Below are 16403 nucleotides of genomic sequence, written 5' to 3'. Positions count from 1 at the left end.
AGAACCCAATACCTAATAAAGTACCTCATTCCACTCTTAGATGGTTTGGAGTTGTTAGGATGCTTTTCTTTAAATAAACCAAAATTTGTCTCTTAGCAACTTCTAACCATTTATTCTTTCTTACCTCTGGGGCCAAGGAAAGCAGGTCTAATCCTTATTTTAGTCTTGTTGAGTTATTTTCAGTTGTGTTCAACTCTACATGTCTCCATTTGGGATTTTCTTGGCAAACATACTGGAGTGATTTGTGATTTCCTTCTGCAGATCATTTTACAGATGAGGAAACTGAGGCAAACAGGGGTTAAGGGACTTGCTCTGGGTCACACAGCTAGTAAGGCTCTGAAGCCAGATTTGAAGTTAGGGATTTGAAACTTCCTGATTCCAGGCCTGGCTCTCTGTTGAGCCCTGCTACCTAGGTGCCCCCAATCCCTCTTAGAGTCTGAAATATTTGTAGACAGTAATCACATGAGGCTACATACAGTCTTCCCTTGCCCATACTAAATATCCCCAGTTCCTTCAGTCTTGGGCTTTTAACTGTCGTGGGAGTTTTCTTTAGGACATGTTCCAGTTTGCCAATATCTTCCCTATATAATGTGGAAAGCAGAACTGAACATAATAATCCAGATATTACTTCTCAAAACAGGTAGCGTATATCTTATTTCTCTTCCTTCTGCCTCTGTTAAAATAGTCCAAAATGGTATCTTTCTTGGGTAATATTTCATACTGTTACTTATATTGAACACATTGTAGTCTGCTAGAAACTCTCAATCTTTTTTTCAGATGAACTTTAATGCCTTACCTACTGGTATTTATAAAGATGATTTTTTTTTGAACACATGTAATGTTACACTTATCCATATTAATTTTTGTTTTATACCATAATTTGATATCTGGTAGTACAAGTACTCCTTTCCTTTTTAATTTCCTCTGATATTTGGCATTTTTTGTTCTTCTATGTGAATTTTCTTGATTTTTTTCCCCCCTTTTTTCCAAATGCTAAGCATGATTTACCCATAATTGATCTTATTGAGGGCTCCTGTATCCTGTGGCATTATATTCCATTACAATAGCCAATTCCCCATCCAAGGAATCAAACTTTTGAAACATCTCCCAAAGATTTCTATTATAACTTCATATGAAATGAAGAAGCCATATTTACATTTCAACACAGTTATCTCTGTCTCCCACCATCTTGGTCTATCTGATTTAAAATTCCCTCCTCCCTTTATTTTTTTTTAAAGTGGAAAACTAATTACTCTTCTCTCACAATTTCGACACAGAACAGTTTATTGAATTGGTTCCTAAAATGTTAGTTACAATTTCAGACATTTCTAATTATGGGATGGAAAAAATGCTCCTTGGAAAGGGATTACAGGCATCAGATAAGGGAAATGTTTTGGAAGGCAGAATATTATTTTCTGGAATACCTGAAACCATACTATTTGAATTACCTATTTGTGTCTGGCCTGACATGATTTCTTCTCGTCTTCTTAAGAAACCTTGGATAATTGAAAGAACTGGACTCTATGGCTTGTAAGACCCCATTTTAGCTTGAAAGTAATGAACCTGAGATACAGAGGAAGTCATACTAGAGAGAGTAAATGTTTGCAATCATTGGAGTAGAGGAAATAGAAATAATAGCTGGGAATTATAGTCCACCCTCATGTGGTTCTCAGGGTTAAAATAGGGTTCTCAAGTTAAAAAAGTTGGGAGATTCTATCCTAACTTATTTAAGAAAAGGATTTAGTTGAGCATTTGAAATTCTACATTTTAATACTTGGGTCCAACCTTTTCTTTATTGCTTTTGTCTTACAGGACCCAGCAGATAAACAAAAAGTGGAACAAGAAGATGACAATCCATTGTTTCTCACTAGAATAAATTTTTTTAATGGTTCACTTTTGAAATAATAATAATGATCTGAGTAAGTGAACAAATGTAATTTATTTTAAATGATCGGGTCAGTATTGACTTGATCAACTTGCTCTCTTGAGAGGAAAGCTCATTTATGGCAGTGGTTATCCACATTTGTGATTTACATCTGACACAATAAATTTGGGAAATGTCTAAAGATTTAATTAGCAGCACTAAAATACATATTCTTTGAAATGAACAGAACATTATTGAGTTGTTTTTCAGTCATGTCTGACTCTTTGTGACCCCTTTTTGGAGTTTTTTCTTGGCAAACCACTGGAGTGGTTTGTCATTTCTTTCTCCAGCTCATTTTTTAGATGAGGAAATTGACGCAAACTGGGTTAGGTGACTTGCCTAACCTGGTCAAATAACTAGTGTCTTCAGCCATATTTGAACTCAGGTTTTCCTGATTCTAGGCTCAGTACTCTATCCCCTGTTCCATTTAGCTGCTCCGAAGAACACATTACAATCTTCCAATACTCCCAGTGACAGAGTTTTGAAAACACATGAATTTCTAAAACCTGAGCAAACTAAAAAATTAGAGTTTATCCAAGTTCTCCTAAAGGGATGTTAAAGGTTTGAAATATGAAACTGTTAAGAAAAAAAATTAAAGGAAAAGAAAAAAAATACAGTAATCTTCTTGGTACTTTTCACCAATACTGATGGTTTTCTCCCCTTCATAATTTATACTTATTGGGCGATAACACCATACTGTCTGGGTTCATTTTTGGTAGTTTGTTTCTAGAACATAAGAGTTAGATGTGCTTTCTTTTAAAATCATTGTTTATACACACACACACAAAAATAGCAACCTGTTATTTGGCTTTGTGGAAATTTCTTTAATAATGTCCACTAATTTCAGTATTTCAAGAGACCTATGATTTCTTTACTGTGGGCACTCATTTTACTGATACAAATCACACCCTCTTTATATATTATTAGATGGTTTTTCTAAATTGCTGGGGAGACCTAAAAATTGACTGTGTTTATGATGCAAAAACCCAACCTAGGTAAGCATGGTGAGGCTCATCATCAGAAGTTTGGTCCTGAGGAAGTGAACGTTCCATGAAGTACCTCATAATTGCTCTTATCTAGATCATGTCAGAGTTAAAGGATTAGAGTCATTTGTAACATATCAAATAAAAATCTCCTAAACATAATAAGACACTTAATAAGAGTAGTTCTTTATTATCTTGACCTTTTTATATCTAGAACATACTTTAACTATGTTAGCAGGGAAATTTAGAGTTAGAAAGCCAGGAAATATGTAATGTCACTCTAATTTTTGTTCATGAATATGAAAATATAGATTTCCAAACAGATTTGGTTACCTAAGAATAAGGTAGTTCAGTGACCAGATGACCGATCCCTCTGGCCTTTCTGGGGTGGAGTAAAACCACCTAGAAGCTATGACTAAAAGGTATGTTTTCAGCTAAACAGACTAATGAGGGACAGAAAGTCAGTTGTTGAAGTACCAGAAGCAAGAGGTTGGTTAAATAGAGTAAAAAGAATAAAATACCATCAGATGGAAGTGGAAGGGTAAGTAAAAAGATAGTGTCTTGAACAGTATATGCCTAATCAATATTTGCTGAAATGAAATGATCAGACAAGAGAGGGTCAATAATAGAATGGCAAGGAGATCCAAGGGATAAGCAGGAAAACATGGTCTTAAAGTCAGGCTAGAGTTAAACAATAAAAAAAAAAAAAAACTACCACCAATAAAGCAGATATCCAAGTAGATTTCATCTTGAAAAAAAAACTTAAATACAGTTTGTGACTATGAGTGTAAAAAGTCTTTTCACATACTTCTGAGCCCTGGTATGTGGTGGCAGTCCTGTTAGCTTTGGTTCTCTGAATGACCTTCAGCTGTGGACAGCTCCCAGTCACCACAAGGATTTCACACATGATAGGTCTACATACTATATATTCTGGCATACCCCACCTGATATCATGAAGCAATTCCATGGAAATCTAACCAGGCAAGAGAGTGTTACGGTAGTTAAGTTTTTTAGGAAAAATGCTATAGACGACAATAAGTCAAATGGAGTCGCAGCAAGATTTTATGGGAATCTGATTACTATATATTAAAGATGTTAGAACAAACCTATTCAGGATGTACATTATGTTTCAAGCAAAGGAAGAGAAATCCTGAAATAAAAGAAATGCCTAAGAGCTGTTTTGCACAGAGAAAACTACTATAATTTACAGAAGGGCTCACTCAACCGAATCTTTCAGTTAGTGCTACAAGATTTCAGAAGCACCAGGAATTGTCTCAGCATATAACTAAAATTACTGATTTACATTCTGATGAGTTAGGTAACATCCTAATGATCTGAACCTCTCCTTAAAAGAGAGAAAGAAGAGTTGATAGAATTGTAAAAAGATTTTCAGTGTTCTAATGCTTGACGGCGGTCTCCTCCTTTCACCTAATTTGTGTGTGTAGTTAGGGATCCGAGTTCCAGTGTTCCAACTCAGAGATGACCCTTCATTCCCAGGCCTGGGAATGCAAGAGCAGCTGCATACTTAGCCGCTAGAGGGAGAAAGTGTGCCTCTTACGACCCCAGAGCCAATGAATCAAAATAATACAATGGACAGCCTCTGCAGAGAAATAAATCGAGCATGAAGTAGCCAGGGGCCAGGACCCCAGTAACATGGCAGCTTTGGGAACTTTTGGATGAATTCTTAAGACTTCAAGATAGATCCAATCCTACCATGGAATTAATGGCTTAAACTAATCTGATATATGTATTGAATTATCTTGTCTAATCTCTCCTTTCTTCCCCATACATTTTACATATATTTCAATATGGAAACAGTTGGGTAAGGGGATTATTTTGTAGAAAAAGGAAAGGAGTTGGATTGCAGGAAAAACTTCCTGACTTTGAGAGTTCTAGAAACCTAGTTTTTTTTTTTTAACCAAAAGAATAATGTAGAACAGCCTTCTTTGTACATTTGCATATTAGTCAGAGGAATTGCTTCCTGTTTTTCTGGATGGTAGTTCAAGTTTGGTCCAAGGTAATAGATTATAGATGAATTGGAAGGGTCCTCATTCTACCTTTCACAATTTGACTCTAACTTATTTTTATGTAGGTTATAGCAGAAAAGTACTAAAATCTGTCTTACCACTATAAAACTGAGAGAAACTATTTTTCTTAAAATCATAATAATTTAAAATCATACACAAAGCTGTTGAACTCCTATTTCCAATGGAAATCATTTTGTCTTTCCTATGGGTACAACATAAACATCAGGGTGATGCTTTCCTTAATAAATACAGCATCTAATCTCAGGAAGTGAAATGGACTCTCCAAACTTGAAGAATTTCAGAATTTATGCACATACTTAGGAATCCCTTTAAAAATCAACCCAATGGAAAACTACTAACATGAGCACAAAAAAGGAGTCCAAGGGAAAGTACAACTATTAAAACTGCAATGCTACAAATAATTCAAGTACTTCTTTTCATTTATTGTCTCTTATTCCTTAATAAGACTTTTCTGTAATTCTTGACACAACCTGCTATTCCTGCTCCCTCAACACTGATTTTCTTCACAATCTGTGATAAGGCTTCTCAGAAGTACTGCTTGGCAGGACAGATAATTTCTTCTGTTTTAAAATCTAAGACTATACTGTAAGGTATTTTCCGTTCCTTTCAATTTCCTTCTTCCTTTAATTATACAATGATTACATTCCCTCTGTTTACAAATGTGGTCAGGAAAAGACTAAATGCTACTATTTGTAGAAAACGCATTTTGCTCTTCTGATTCAAAGTTCTCACCAAAGAAATAAGCTTTTCCTTAATATATTCCTTGGAGAATATGGGGTTTATAGCTGTCCATGAACAAAACTCTTCTATCACAACTCTGTGTCTCTGATTTGGTTGTTGTTCACAATTGGAAAAGCAAACAAACGCTATACTTGGACGGTGAAAGACTGAAAAAGTAGTCACTGGGCTAAATTTCAGACCAAAATCTTTTTTGATCCCATTTCTGCGGGCAATCATAAACTTACCTGCGTTCCACGGAACGCAATTTTTGTGGTCTGAAATTTGAAAAACCTTTATCTTCCAAATAATACCTCTTAACATATATACAAGGCACCACTACACATTTGGTGGAATCTTGACTTAGCGAATTGGAGGCTGCCCTTGGGGTCAAGATAGACCGGGCTGAAATCCTGCCTGGGAAACAATACCGGCTACTTGACCGTGGGCAAGTCCTTTCACCTCTCGGTGCCCCCAGGCTCCTCTCGGAGACACTAAAGTTACAGATAAATTGCTCTTATGCATCCGGTGGAGGCAGTTCCCACGAAGAAAGTTCCCGCAGCTAATGGAATCACGGGCAGGGGAACAAACAAAACAAACTCCATACAAAGTATCCACGCACGCTACACACAAAAATGTTCCTGGCAAGATACTGAGTGTTTAAAATGTATACGTCCGGCACCCTGAATAACTGGAAGGATCTTAAAAAATCCTTAAGTGGCTATGACGAGCCCACCATGCTCCTTAAGAGAAAAAAGAAGCGTTTTCCCCGATTCATAAATCTGAGTTCAAGAACCTCCCATCCTTCCAATACTTCTTTCTCCGCCGGAGGAGGACGGGAGGCTCCAAGTTTGGGGGTGGGAAGCAGGGGGCGGAGGGACCGTCCGTACTTGGAGCCCCCTCCCAAGAGGGGGTAGAAATCGGGCTGGGGGAGTGCCGCTGGTGGGGAGTGCGGGTGAGTGTGTGTGTCACGGAGCCCAGAAGCAGCACTTGTCCTGTAATCGATTGCCGAGTGTGCTGAGCGGCCCCGAGCGCAGACACACACGCACGCACACACACACGCAGATACCCACTCGCGGGGGGGCGCGCCCTCTCCTGCACACACACGCGCGCACACACTCACACTCACACTCACGCACGCACGCACCCTCGCCTGGGCAGCTCCGGCCCGCTCCTCCCCGGCCGTGCCCGCCCTCTCCCCGGTGCCCGCCCGCCTGCCCGCCCCGCGCGTCCAGCCGGCGCTGGGGGGAGATGGGCTCGGGCTTGGCAGCCGGATCGGTTTCTCGGGGTTTGACCAGCTGTCCCGGGCTCCCCCTGCTCCTCGCTGAAGATGGAGGAAGTAAAAGCAGGATTCCCCTCCGCTCCAGAGCCTCTGCCTTAGTTCGCACAGCCCACCGCAGTGCCCCAACACACACTGGCCACCCAGGGACACCCCGGGAGAGACCCACACTGAGACACGGGAGGCCCAGACAGAGAGAGGGAGGAGAGGACCCCCTCCCAGTAAACACAAACAAAAGGGGGATGGGATTGCCTCCCTGCGGGTCCTGCTGAGGTAAAGCTCGCTCGGCGCTGGCTGGCATGGTGGAGAGAGCGAGGAGGAGGAGGAGGAGGAGGAGGCCGGATCTGCCCTCGCCCGGCCCCGGCCGGGGGGCAGTGAGCGGAGCCTAAGGCGCGCGGGGGCAGGAGGAGGAGGAGGAGGAGGAGGGTGGCAAAGTTAAGGGTAATTATGCAGCCTGGTCTGCGCTCTCCGGCGGCGGGTCCGAGGACTTGTTGCTGTTGGCCAGTGATGATGATGAGGAGGAGGAGGAGGAGGAAGAGGATGGGGGAGGGGAGAGGGGGATGAGGCAGGGGGAGGGGAGGAGAATTAGTGATAATAATAAGCACCATAATACTCCTTTTGCTGGGAAGGAGGGAAGGATGCCGGTCGGGAGCCCGGCTGGGATGGCCTCCTGGGGCGCGCGGGGGATCGGAGGGGAGATGCCTTTCCTCTCGGTTCTAATTCCTCCTCTCGGATGATCTGTTTCTGGGATGTTAATCGATTAATCAGTTCTCCTCTTCGACCGCTGTCACGGATCGGTGGTGTTTGTGGGCTGGCGGCTGCATTTTGCAGCGTGGTGTATATGTGTGTGTTTGTGTGTGTGTACGGGGGGGTTGCCTCGGATAAACTGCAGTCTTGATTGAGGGAAGAGCCTGTTGGAATTTATTTTAAAAAACACACACATTGAACAACAACAACCAACCACCACCTGGCGTGACACATGTAAAATGCAGCAGCTAAATCACTTTGACAGGTTCGAGTGTCTGAGCGAGAGAAAGAGATGGAATTAAGATGTGTGTGTGTGTGTGTGTGTGTGTGTGTGTGAAAATCTTGCCAGGGGCCAAAAAAACAGTCCTGTGAAGTTGGCCTAGGTCCCTCCCCCCTCCTCCTCGTCCCTTCCCTCCCCCCCACCCCCTTTTTTCTTTCAGTTTTCTTGTCTTCGCTTTTGGTCGATTCTTAAGGAACCGGTGGATCAAGTTTTTTCTCTTGTTAATCGCATTGCTGTAGCACCGACTGACCTCTCTCCCTCCTCCCTCTCTCTCTCTCTTTTTTTTCCTCTTTCCTGAAAGTACACGGTGCCATTCCTGAGTGACTTTTCCTACTAGACCATCCCAAAGGGAGGGGGAGGGGTAGGAGGAGAAGGAGGAGGAGGGGGGGGGGGTGTTCCTTCTCTCTCATTTCATTTTGTTTATCAGACGATCTGTTTGCTTGATTTGGGCTCCGAATGACCCACCTGTAAAGTGCCTTCCCTTCTTCCTCGCCTTGAACTCTGCAGGGGGCTTGGCTTGGAGGGGGTAAGGGGCAGTGGGGGGGAGGGGGGGCAAGAAACTTCTTTCTTTCTCCGTTTATCTTTGCTCGGACATTGTCATCTCTTCCTTAAGGAGTTAGAAGAAGCTGAGATCTCCCGACAGAGCTGGAAATGGTGATGAATCTTTTTTAGTCAAAGGACAATTTCTTTTGTATGTACATTTCGTTCCTGTGCCTTTCCTTTTCTGTTCTGTTCTTTCTTTCCCTGAGGGTTAACTATTTCACTGATGGGGGAGACTTTCCTTTTCCCCCTGACATTTCTAGCTTTTTAATATATGTGTGCCGGGTGTGTACTTTTTGAAACGATAAACTTATGCATTTGTAAAAGATCTGAAGAACCTGCTCCCCCTTTAAACTTTACAGATCACTTTCTTTAAAAGGCCTTATATAATCAGTTATTTCAAAGAATTTGATAATAGCACTGCAGGTTGAAATACGTACTGAGCTGAGAATTTGATCTGACTATACCATAAAGAAAAAAAAGTTTTTTTTGGGGGGGGGAGAACTGAAGGGAGGGGGGAGGGAAGTGGTTTTGGAGACAAGAAGTGAAGCTGCCTGTTTTCCAGTAAGTAATGGAGAAATTCCAGGAGCCAGGGCTAAATATACTTGGCGATCAATACAGAAATGGCTCATTGTGAATAATTTAGCTGCTGGTGCAGTGAGAGTTTTGAAACTAAAGGCAAAAAGGACCGGAGCCAAAAGGAGAAAAAAAAAGTAAAATTCTCCCATGGACATGTCAGTTCTTTAAATTTTCCCATCAAAGAATACAGTTAGATTATTGATCTCTTGTTTTCTTTATGTGAAATAAAAGCTAGGGGGTGTCATCTCGCACAATTTTTTGTGTTTCTGGAGCAGAAGACTTTGTTTTATGTTTGTGGCATAAGAAAACAATCTCAGAAACTTTTTTAAGTGACCAAAGGCCACAATGTTATGAATACTCAGAATTTAAACTGTGTTTAGATAATAGCATTTGAATCCATGATCTTTCAGGAAATTAATATTACAACGCACAGGTGCTCGGACAGATCAAGGGGGCGGGCTGAAATGTCAGTACAAGTGAGAGAGTTGGAAAAGTGCTGCACAAATCTGTGAGACAGACTTGAGCACCAACTTTTTTGTTTTGTTTTGCTTTGTTTGTGCCTCACACCCCACTCCCCCTTTGATTAGAACATGATGAACCAACTTGCAACAATTGTGAATAGAGCTATCTGTTAACTTGGTTGTCCTCAAACCATAATTTGATTGTGGGAACTAATAAATATTAATATACTTAAATCCTAGTGAAAACTGGCATGATTGAAGTGTGACTCTCCCAATTAAATTCATTAAACTAGGTAAAACATTCTGGCTTAAAGAGGCATTCTTGCCTTGCTCCAGCTCATCTCGATGCACCCTTATCTTCTTTACCCTATCTCTAGCAGGAATCAGATCATTTGCAGAAAGAGTTCAGTGACTTGCAAATGAGCACACACAGTACACAGTAGTATGTGTCTTGGGCACAGGTTGTTGCAGCAGACCCAGCAGCAGCCACAGCAATATGGGCTAACTGCTTGGAGCTTCAAATAAGTTAAGCATTTAATGGCAGATAGTGAAAGGAATCATTGTTTTAAGGGTTTACCCTTTTGTTTTGTAGCACTGCACTTTGACTATGGAAACAGAGGCTATTGATGGCTATATAACATGTAAGTACTCATTTTCATTAATTTATTAATCACAGTCACCTTGGATTATCTTACAAATTTGCTTAACTTAGTTGTATCATTTATAGATCAGGGCTCTTATTTTATTTTCTATCTCCTCATAACTTCATATTGAAGATAAGATCAGGAAAGCCAAAAAACAAAAACAAAAGCAAAAACCCAACACTTAAACTTTAGACAAGAACAGAAAAGGTTAAAGGTAGACATTTGTTTGGTAGTAGGGGGAACTCATTTAGATAACTAAGTTGGTAGAATCAACATTTTTTACTGTAATTTTGTTTCTTTTATTTCAAGTTGAGGAGATAACAGATGATCTGTGTTTACTAGAAATTTTCTGTGGACTAAAATCTTTGTTCCCCTAACTTTTTTTCAGTCATTTTAATGCAGAAAGTATTTAATTCTCTTTCAGTGCTTTGACAAGTGGCATCTTGGAAAATGCTTATAGTAAACAGTGTAATATCCAGCGATTTAACCACAATATTAAAAAGAGAAGGTCTTAGGACTGGAAGGGAGTCTTAGAGATCTTCTTTGCTAATCCTTTCAACTTGTGCATAAGAAATTATATTGCGTGCCTTCTACTATGGCTTTTGGAAATTTATTATATGTTCAGTCCACCCCCTCCGTGATGTCTCTTTTTGACTTTCTGTGAACCTAGTAATGTTCTTTTTAAAAAAAAAAAAAAGTACTGTGTTTAAATTTAAAAGCTATGAATACTTCAGTATCCATGAGCAAAAGTTGACAAAATTGAAATGTTGTAATTGGATTCTTCATATCAAGTGAACAGAGTCTGAAAGATTTTATTTTTGAAAGCAGGTGACAATGAGCTTTCACCTGAAAGGGAACACTCCAATATGGCAATTGACCTCACCTCAAGCACACCCAATGGACAGCATACCTCACCAAGTCACATGACAAGCAGTAAGTCTTCTTTCTTATGATTTTTTTTCCATTTCTCTAGTGGCAGATTTGTATTTGTTGGGTCTGTGGGGTCTGTTTTCTGACTGTGGTGCAGCTACTGCTATAGATTTTGCTAACTAAAGAAGAGAACACAGATTTATTCCTGTTCATTCTAGTATCATATCTTAAACATGAGCTTGCTTACTAGTTTGAACTATCCCAAGGTGGCTTTTGGGAACTGGTGCTTACCTGTATCAGGTAAGAAATAGTAGGATTTTCTCGTAATTGGTTGGCTTTCCAGATATTTAAGATTAGAGTTTGTTGTTGTTGTTAAGTAATAGGGAAAAATGAAACAAAATTTCCAAATGTTTTTGTTTCTAGTTAAAATGAAATGAATGTTATATTACCTTGTCATAAATGTATTCTGTTAATAGTGGAGAGTATAAGCCTGTTACTCCCACATGTGTACATGTATAGGTATTCGTGTGCCTATATGTGTGGTACCTATATGTATATACATATATGTGTGTGTATGTGTATGTATATATGATTATGTGTGTATTTTTACATCTCTCTCTCTCTGTCTTTGAAAGTTCTTTCTACAAAGCCTTGAAAGTGGATCATAAATGAAAAATATATGGTGCTTTCTCAGTATTCATTTCTTTAATAAAGTGAAAGGGTTTTGTTTTAGATTGTCAAGAGAAGAACTAAGGAAATATAAGAGGATGTATTGGGCTAGCACTAATGGCCAGTTTTAGCTAATATTTTTGATAAAGGGTCATTCACAGTCATACTGCGTTAAGCACTGTTGAAAACTGTACAAAGATTAGTTTGCTTGCGTTCATTTTAAAAGGATAACATACTTTTATTTATTAAGAGAGTGGTTTGTTTCTTGATTCTGGTGTTATATCAGTGCACTTACCAAGGGGAAGTGCTCTGTTGCTTAGATTCAAAGGTAATTTGAAGTATTTTGTTTACATATGCACGCAGTATATGTTGTCTCCTTTTATAGGAAGAACACTTTTAATTTTTGTAGATAGAAAAAGTTGCATACTTATGCAGAATTTGAAGTAAGGCATGTTTATTCTTTCCAACTGATTTCATAGAAAAATTTAACCTATATATTAATCTACTAATGCATAAACATATTTGTCCATTTCTTAATGTCCAAATGAGTGTAACTGTTCTATGCTTTATTCTTCCAATTTTCAAATCTAACTCAGATTATCAGAAACCTCCAAGATCTATGAGTGGTTTTTTTTTAACCTTCAGTAGTATGTATGTGGCAATAATATAAAGAGTATACTGAATTGGAGGAATGTTGTTGTTTCGTATATTTTGCTTTAAATATTCCAACTGCTATTTTGTAATTTTTATGTATTTTATTATATGAGCTTATAGCTTGAAGTTCATTTTATTTCCTTATTAATTGGAGAAACTTATTAGAAAAATCTAATTACAAAGGGTATTTTAAATTTTCTATTGTATATCAACAAGCCAGTTTCAGTAAATAGATCAATTTGTGTTAACTTCAGCGTCAGTACAAATAACACATTTTAGCAGGTTTTATTCTCTCTTGATTAACTATAATTTTGGGAAAATAAATTTATTACTCTGAGGCCCTGGTTTTCTTATCTATAAAGTGTGAGGGCTTCTCTTCTTCCTCTAATATCCTACGATAGCAAAGAATTCTTTACATTCTCATTATTATACTGTATGTGAGTCTTATAGGAGTAGATTTTGTCTTCTCAGCAACTTTTTTTAATCATATACACATTTCTGTCAAAAAATAAAAGGTAGACATTTATGTCAACATTGTCATAGTTAACTGTTTAGCCCTTGGTTTCAAAAAGATAGCATAAATTTGGATAGAGGCTTGCTGTTGATCGTAGACCCTGGTCAAATTTGGGCCAGTTAGTGGTTAGGATCCACAGTCACTGGCTGAATTTCAAATGTGAGTTTGTTGTTTAATGTGATTGGTCCCTTCAGTTTTGAATTTCATTTCAGCCTGACATATGCCTAGTTCAAACAGGCATTTTACCTGTCTCTTTTAAGTAAACAGTGCAGAGACCAGACATGATGATTTGGACAAATGAGAGCTGTGCTATTGAAACATTCCAGGTCTTCTCACCCAACAACAGTAAAATTATGTGTTTGGTAAGGAGATTTTTATTTATTAGCCTGTGGCAATTCCATGTTAGTAGAGTTTTTGGCTAGGTCACTGATGTTTTTGGGTTTTATTCCAAAGGGTTGCAGGTTAAAAATGTTGGCTCTCACTTCAGAGATGTCTGTTGCATCCTTCATATAGCCTCTATTTACAGTATCTAGGTTACCCACTTAGGTGTTAGATGGAAGAGATACCCATTTTTTTCCTTGTGTTAGACCTAAGAGAATAATCAGCATTTTAAATTGTCAAGGTGTATGGCAGCAGAGAAGGACTACAGTATAGTCTTTCAACTAGAATGGAAAGTTTAAAATTGGGTATTCTAGTGATTTTGATAATTTTTGCAGGTGATTCGATCCTTGATTTTATGTGAAAGCACTTATGTTTCGGATCTGGAGTTTCCCCAAGTTTTTCGTAGTGTACATCTGGATTGCTAATTGTTATTGAATAACAGTGCCTTCTGATTTGGAAAATGCATTTTTAGCTCTTCAGCATATTTCTTTATGGCCAACTGCTTTCGAGGATTTAATTGTAATTTTGTAAGAAGACAATATAATAAGTAAAAACAGAATTGTTTCATCCAAATTCTTATGGAACAAGAATATCTCTGGAAATGGCATAGCCAACACAAAACAACAATTTTGGGGAAAAACACATAAAATTTTAAAATAGTCAAGTTGTAATTAAAGAATCCAATTCAGTAATTTTAATGAAGTAACTGAAGTTATTGTGTTAAGTAGTCAAGGCACAATAGTATCATAGTTATATCTTAGAAAAAGTGGTCATTGTTACCGTAAGGTCACCATGATGATTTGTTTAGTTTTTGGTGGCTACTTTAAGAATGAGGGGTGAGTATAACTTGCTGCTAGCTATTGTATTTTTTAAAAAATGGTCATTATTTGAGAATGCTAGGGGAGAGAACAATTGATTGAAGAGAAGTAGAAGTGTTATAATTTCCCCATACCATTTGTATTTAAAGTACAGTTTAGAAAATAATTCTAAAAATAAAAAATATTCGTGACCCTCACATTCAATACTTAACATTTTGTTGTTTCAACATTATTTTTCTTAGTATCAGGAACATCTCTTTGGGAACAAAAAAAATTCTTTGACAGGAAGATGGGCGCAGTTGCCTGAGATCATTAGTGTATACATACTGAGTTTTCTGGCACTCTTCAGTGTCATGGATGACACTCTGTTGCTTTATGGCTACTGAAAATACATAAATAGTATCTGGAAGTTTGAATTTGAGACAGAAGTCAATCAGAACCATATAAAAATAATCCATATTGTTTCTGCCCATGGGAAGAGACTGACTGTGTATTCCATCTGTTTCTTTGTAAACATCTTAAAACTCTGTATAGCAACTTCTGATTTGATATTAAACCATCTCACTGTGTTACTTATGAAGTTTTACAGATACTAAAGATAGTGATTAATCTTCTTTCTCATGGTGTTTTGTTTTTCACGTGAACTCTACATAAGCCTTCTTTATTGACATTCAGATTTTATTAAAATACATATAAAATTTGGGAAGTTGCTTTATTCTGTCATTTTAAAATCTCTCTATGGGTGAACAGCTCACCTCATCATTTGTCGTATACCTTAATATCCATATGATATCAGAAAAAGTTGTTCTCATTTTACAAACAATCTACCAATAATCAAGTCAGTGAATTGAGTTTTACAAAATGCTTCACATTAATTTTTCTTAGCTAGTTCTCATTAGAACCCAGGATTCTCTCTGTCTGTGTCTCTATCTCTGTCTCTCTCTCTTTTCTTTTTCACATGTAGGGAAAGAGGCCCAAAGAAATTAAGTGATCTAACTTAGAACATCCAGTAGCTGAAGGAAATCACCAAAACTAAAACTTAAAACCTCAGAGTCTTCGGTTGTTTTTAACCATTGAAACCTGTTGTCTCTCATAATTATTACCTCAAATTTCTTTCTGTGTCCAGTATTTATACACTTCTGAATAACAGACATCACAAGTGTAGAAGAATATTAAAATGAAGGTGCTATAATACTATCAGATTATCTTGTTAAGTTGTTACTTACCCTAATGTACTTTTTTTACATTGACAATTTTTTTAATTAAAATTTTAACCTTTTTATTTAAATTTTAAGTTCCAAATTCTATCCCTCCCTTCTTCCCTTCCTGTCTCTCCTCCCTCTTCCCTTAGATGGTAAGCAATCAGATAAAGGTTACACATGTGCAATTATGTAAAACATTTCCACATTAGTCATTTTGTACAAGAAGACTTGCATAAAAGAAAAAAAGGAACAGAAGAAAGTGAAAAACACGATGCTTCAATCTGTATCCAGTCAATTATCAGTTCTTTCTCTGGAGGCAGATAGTATACTTCATCATTAGTCCTTTGGGATTGTCTTAGATCTTGGTATTGCTGAGAATAGCTAAGTCATTCACAGTTCTTCATCGAACAGTATTACTGTTAACTGTGTCCAACCTTCTCCTGGTTCTGTTCATTTCATTATGCATCAGTTAATGTAAGTCTTTCCAAGTTTTTCTGAAATCATCCTGCTTGTCATTTCTAACAGCACTCCTAATAGCATTTCTAATAGTAATAGTATTCCGTTGCAGTCATATACCACAAGTTGCTTAGCCATTCCCCAATAAATGAGTATTCCTTTGATTTCCAATTCTTAGCCACCAGAAAAAAGAGCTACTATAAATACTTTTGTACAGATAGGTCCTTTTCCCTTCTTTTGGGTTACGGACATAGCAGTGGTATTGCTAGATCAAAGGGTATCCAGTTTTATAGTCCTTTGGGTTCTAATGTCCTTTTTTTTTTTTTGAGACTAATTTATATTGTAAGACTCACCGAATCTTCTGAGTCTCCATACTTTAGTTTGGCTGATCTCCATGCTTAACCCCAAATATAGTAAACATAAAAATTATAGTTTTAAAATAATTTGATATTTTTATTTATGCATGTGTAAAAAATGCATTAAACAAAATTAAAAGGCTATCTGTCCCCTTAAAACTGTCACTATAAAGACCCATAACTTCTATTAGCCATTTCAAATCAACAATAACAAAAACAAAAATTTTTTCAGCTTTGAGTAGAAATGAAAGCCCCTGAGCCATATTCTTTTAAAATTTCCT

The 16403-nt window shown here is 37.9% G+C and overlaps 1 protein-coding gene across 9 annotated transcripts in view; it reads left to right on the top strand.

Moving 5' to 3' along the window:
• Positions 1-7093: 7093 nt before the first annotated feature.
• IKZF2 (IKAROS family zinc finger 2) overlaps positions 7094-16403 on the top strand; it is a 182407-nt gene continuing 173097 nt past the window's right edge. For 2 of the 9 annotated variants that reach the window (XM_072617485.1, XM_072617481.1), the window contains exons 1-3: positions 7094-7224; positions 10151-10199; positions 11031-11135. In XM_072617485.1, coding sequence (XP_072473586.1) covers positions 10166-10199; positions 11031-11135 — 139 coding nt within the window. In that variant the 5' untranslated portion in view covers positions 7094-7224; positions 10151-10165. Of the gene's footprint in view, positions 7225-8542; positions 8670-10150; positions 10200-11027; positions 11136-16403 lie in introns of those variants that run through there. The other 7 variants (XM_072617484.1, XM_072617478.1, XM_072617483.1 and 4 more) reach the window with 5 other exon arrangements.

The sequence above is a fragment of the Notamacropus eugenii genome, chromosome 6 (assembly GCF_028372415.1).
Source record: "Notamacropus eugenii isolate mMacEug1 chromosome 6, mMacEug1.pri_v2, whole genome shotgun sequence".
Classification (NCBI taxonomy): domain Eukaryota; kingdom Metazoa; phylum Chordata; class Mammalia; order Diprotodontia; family Macropodidae; genus Notamacropus; species Notamacropus eugenii.
Note: the sequence above shows the minus strand (reverse complement) of the source record. Positions and strands in the feature narration are given on the sequence as shown.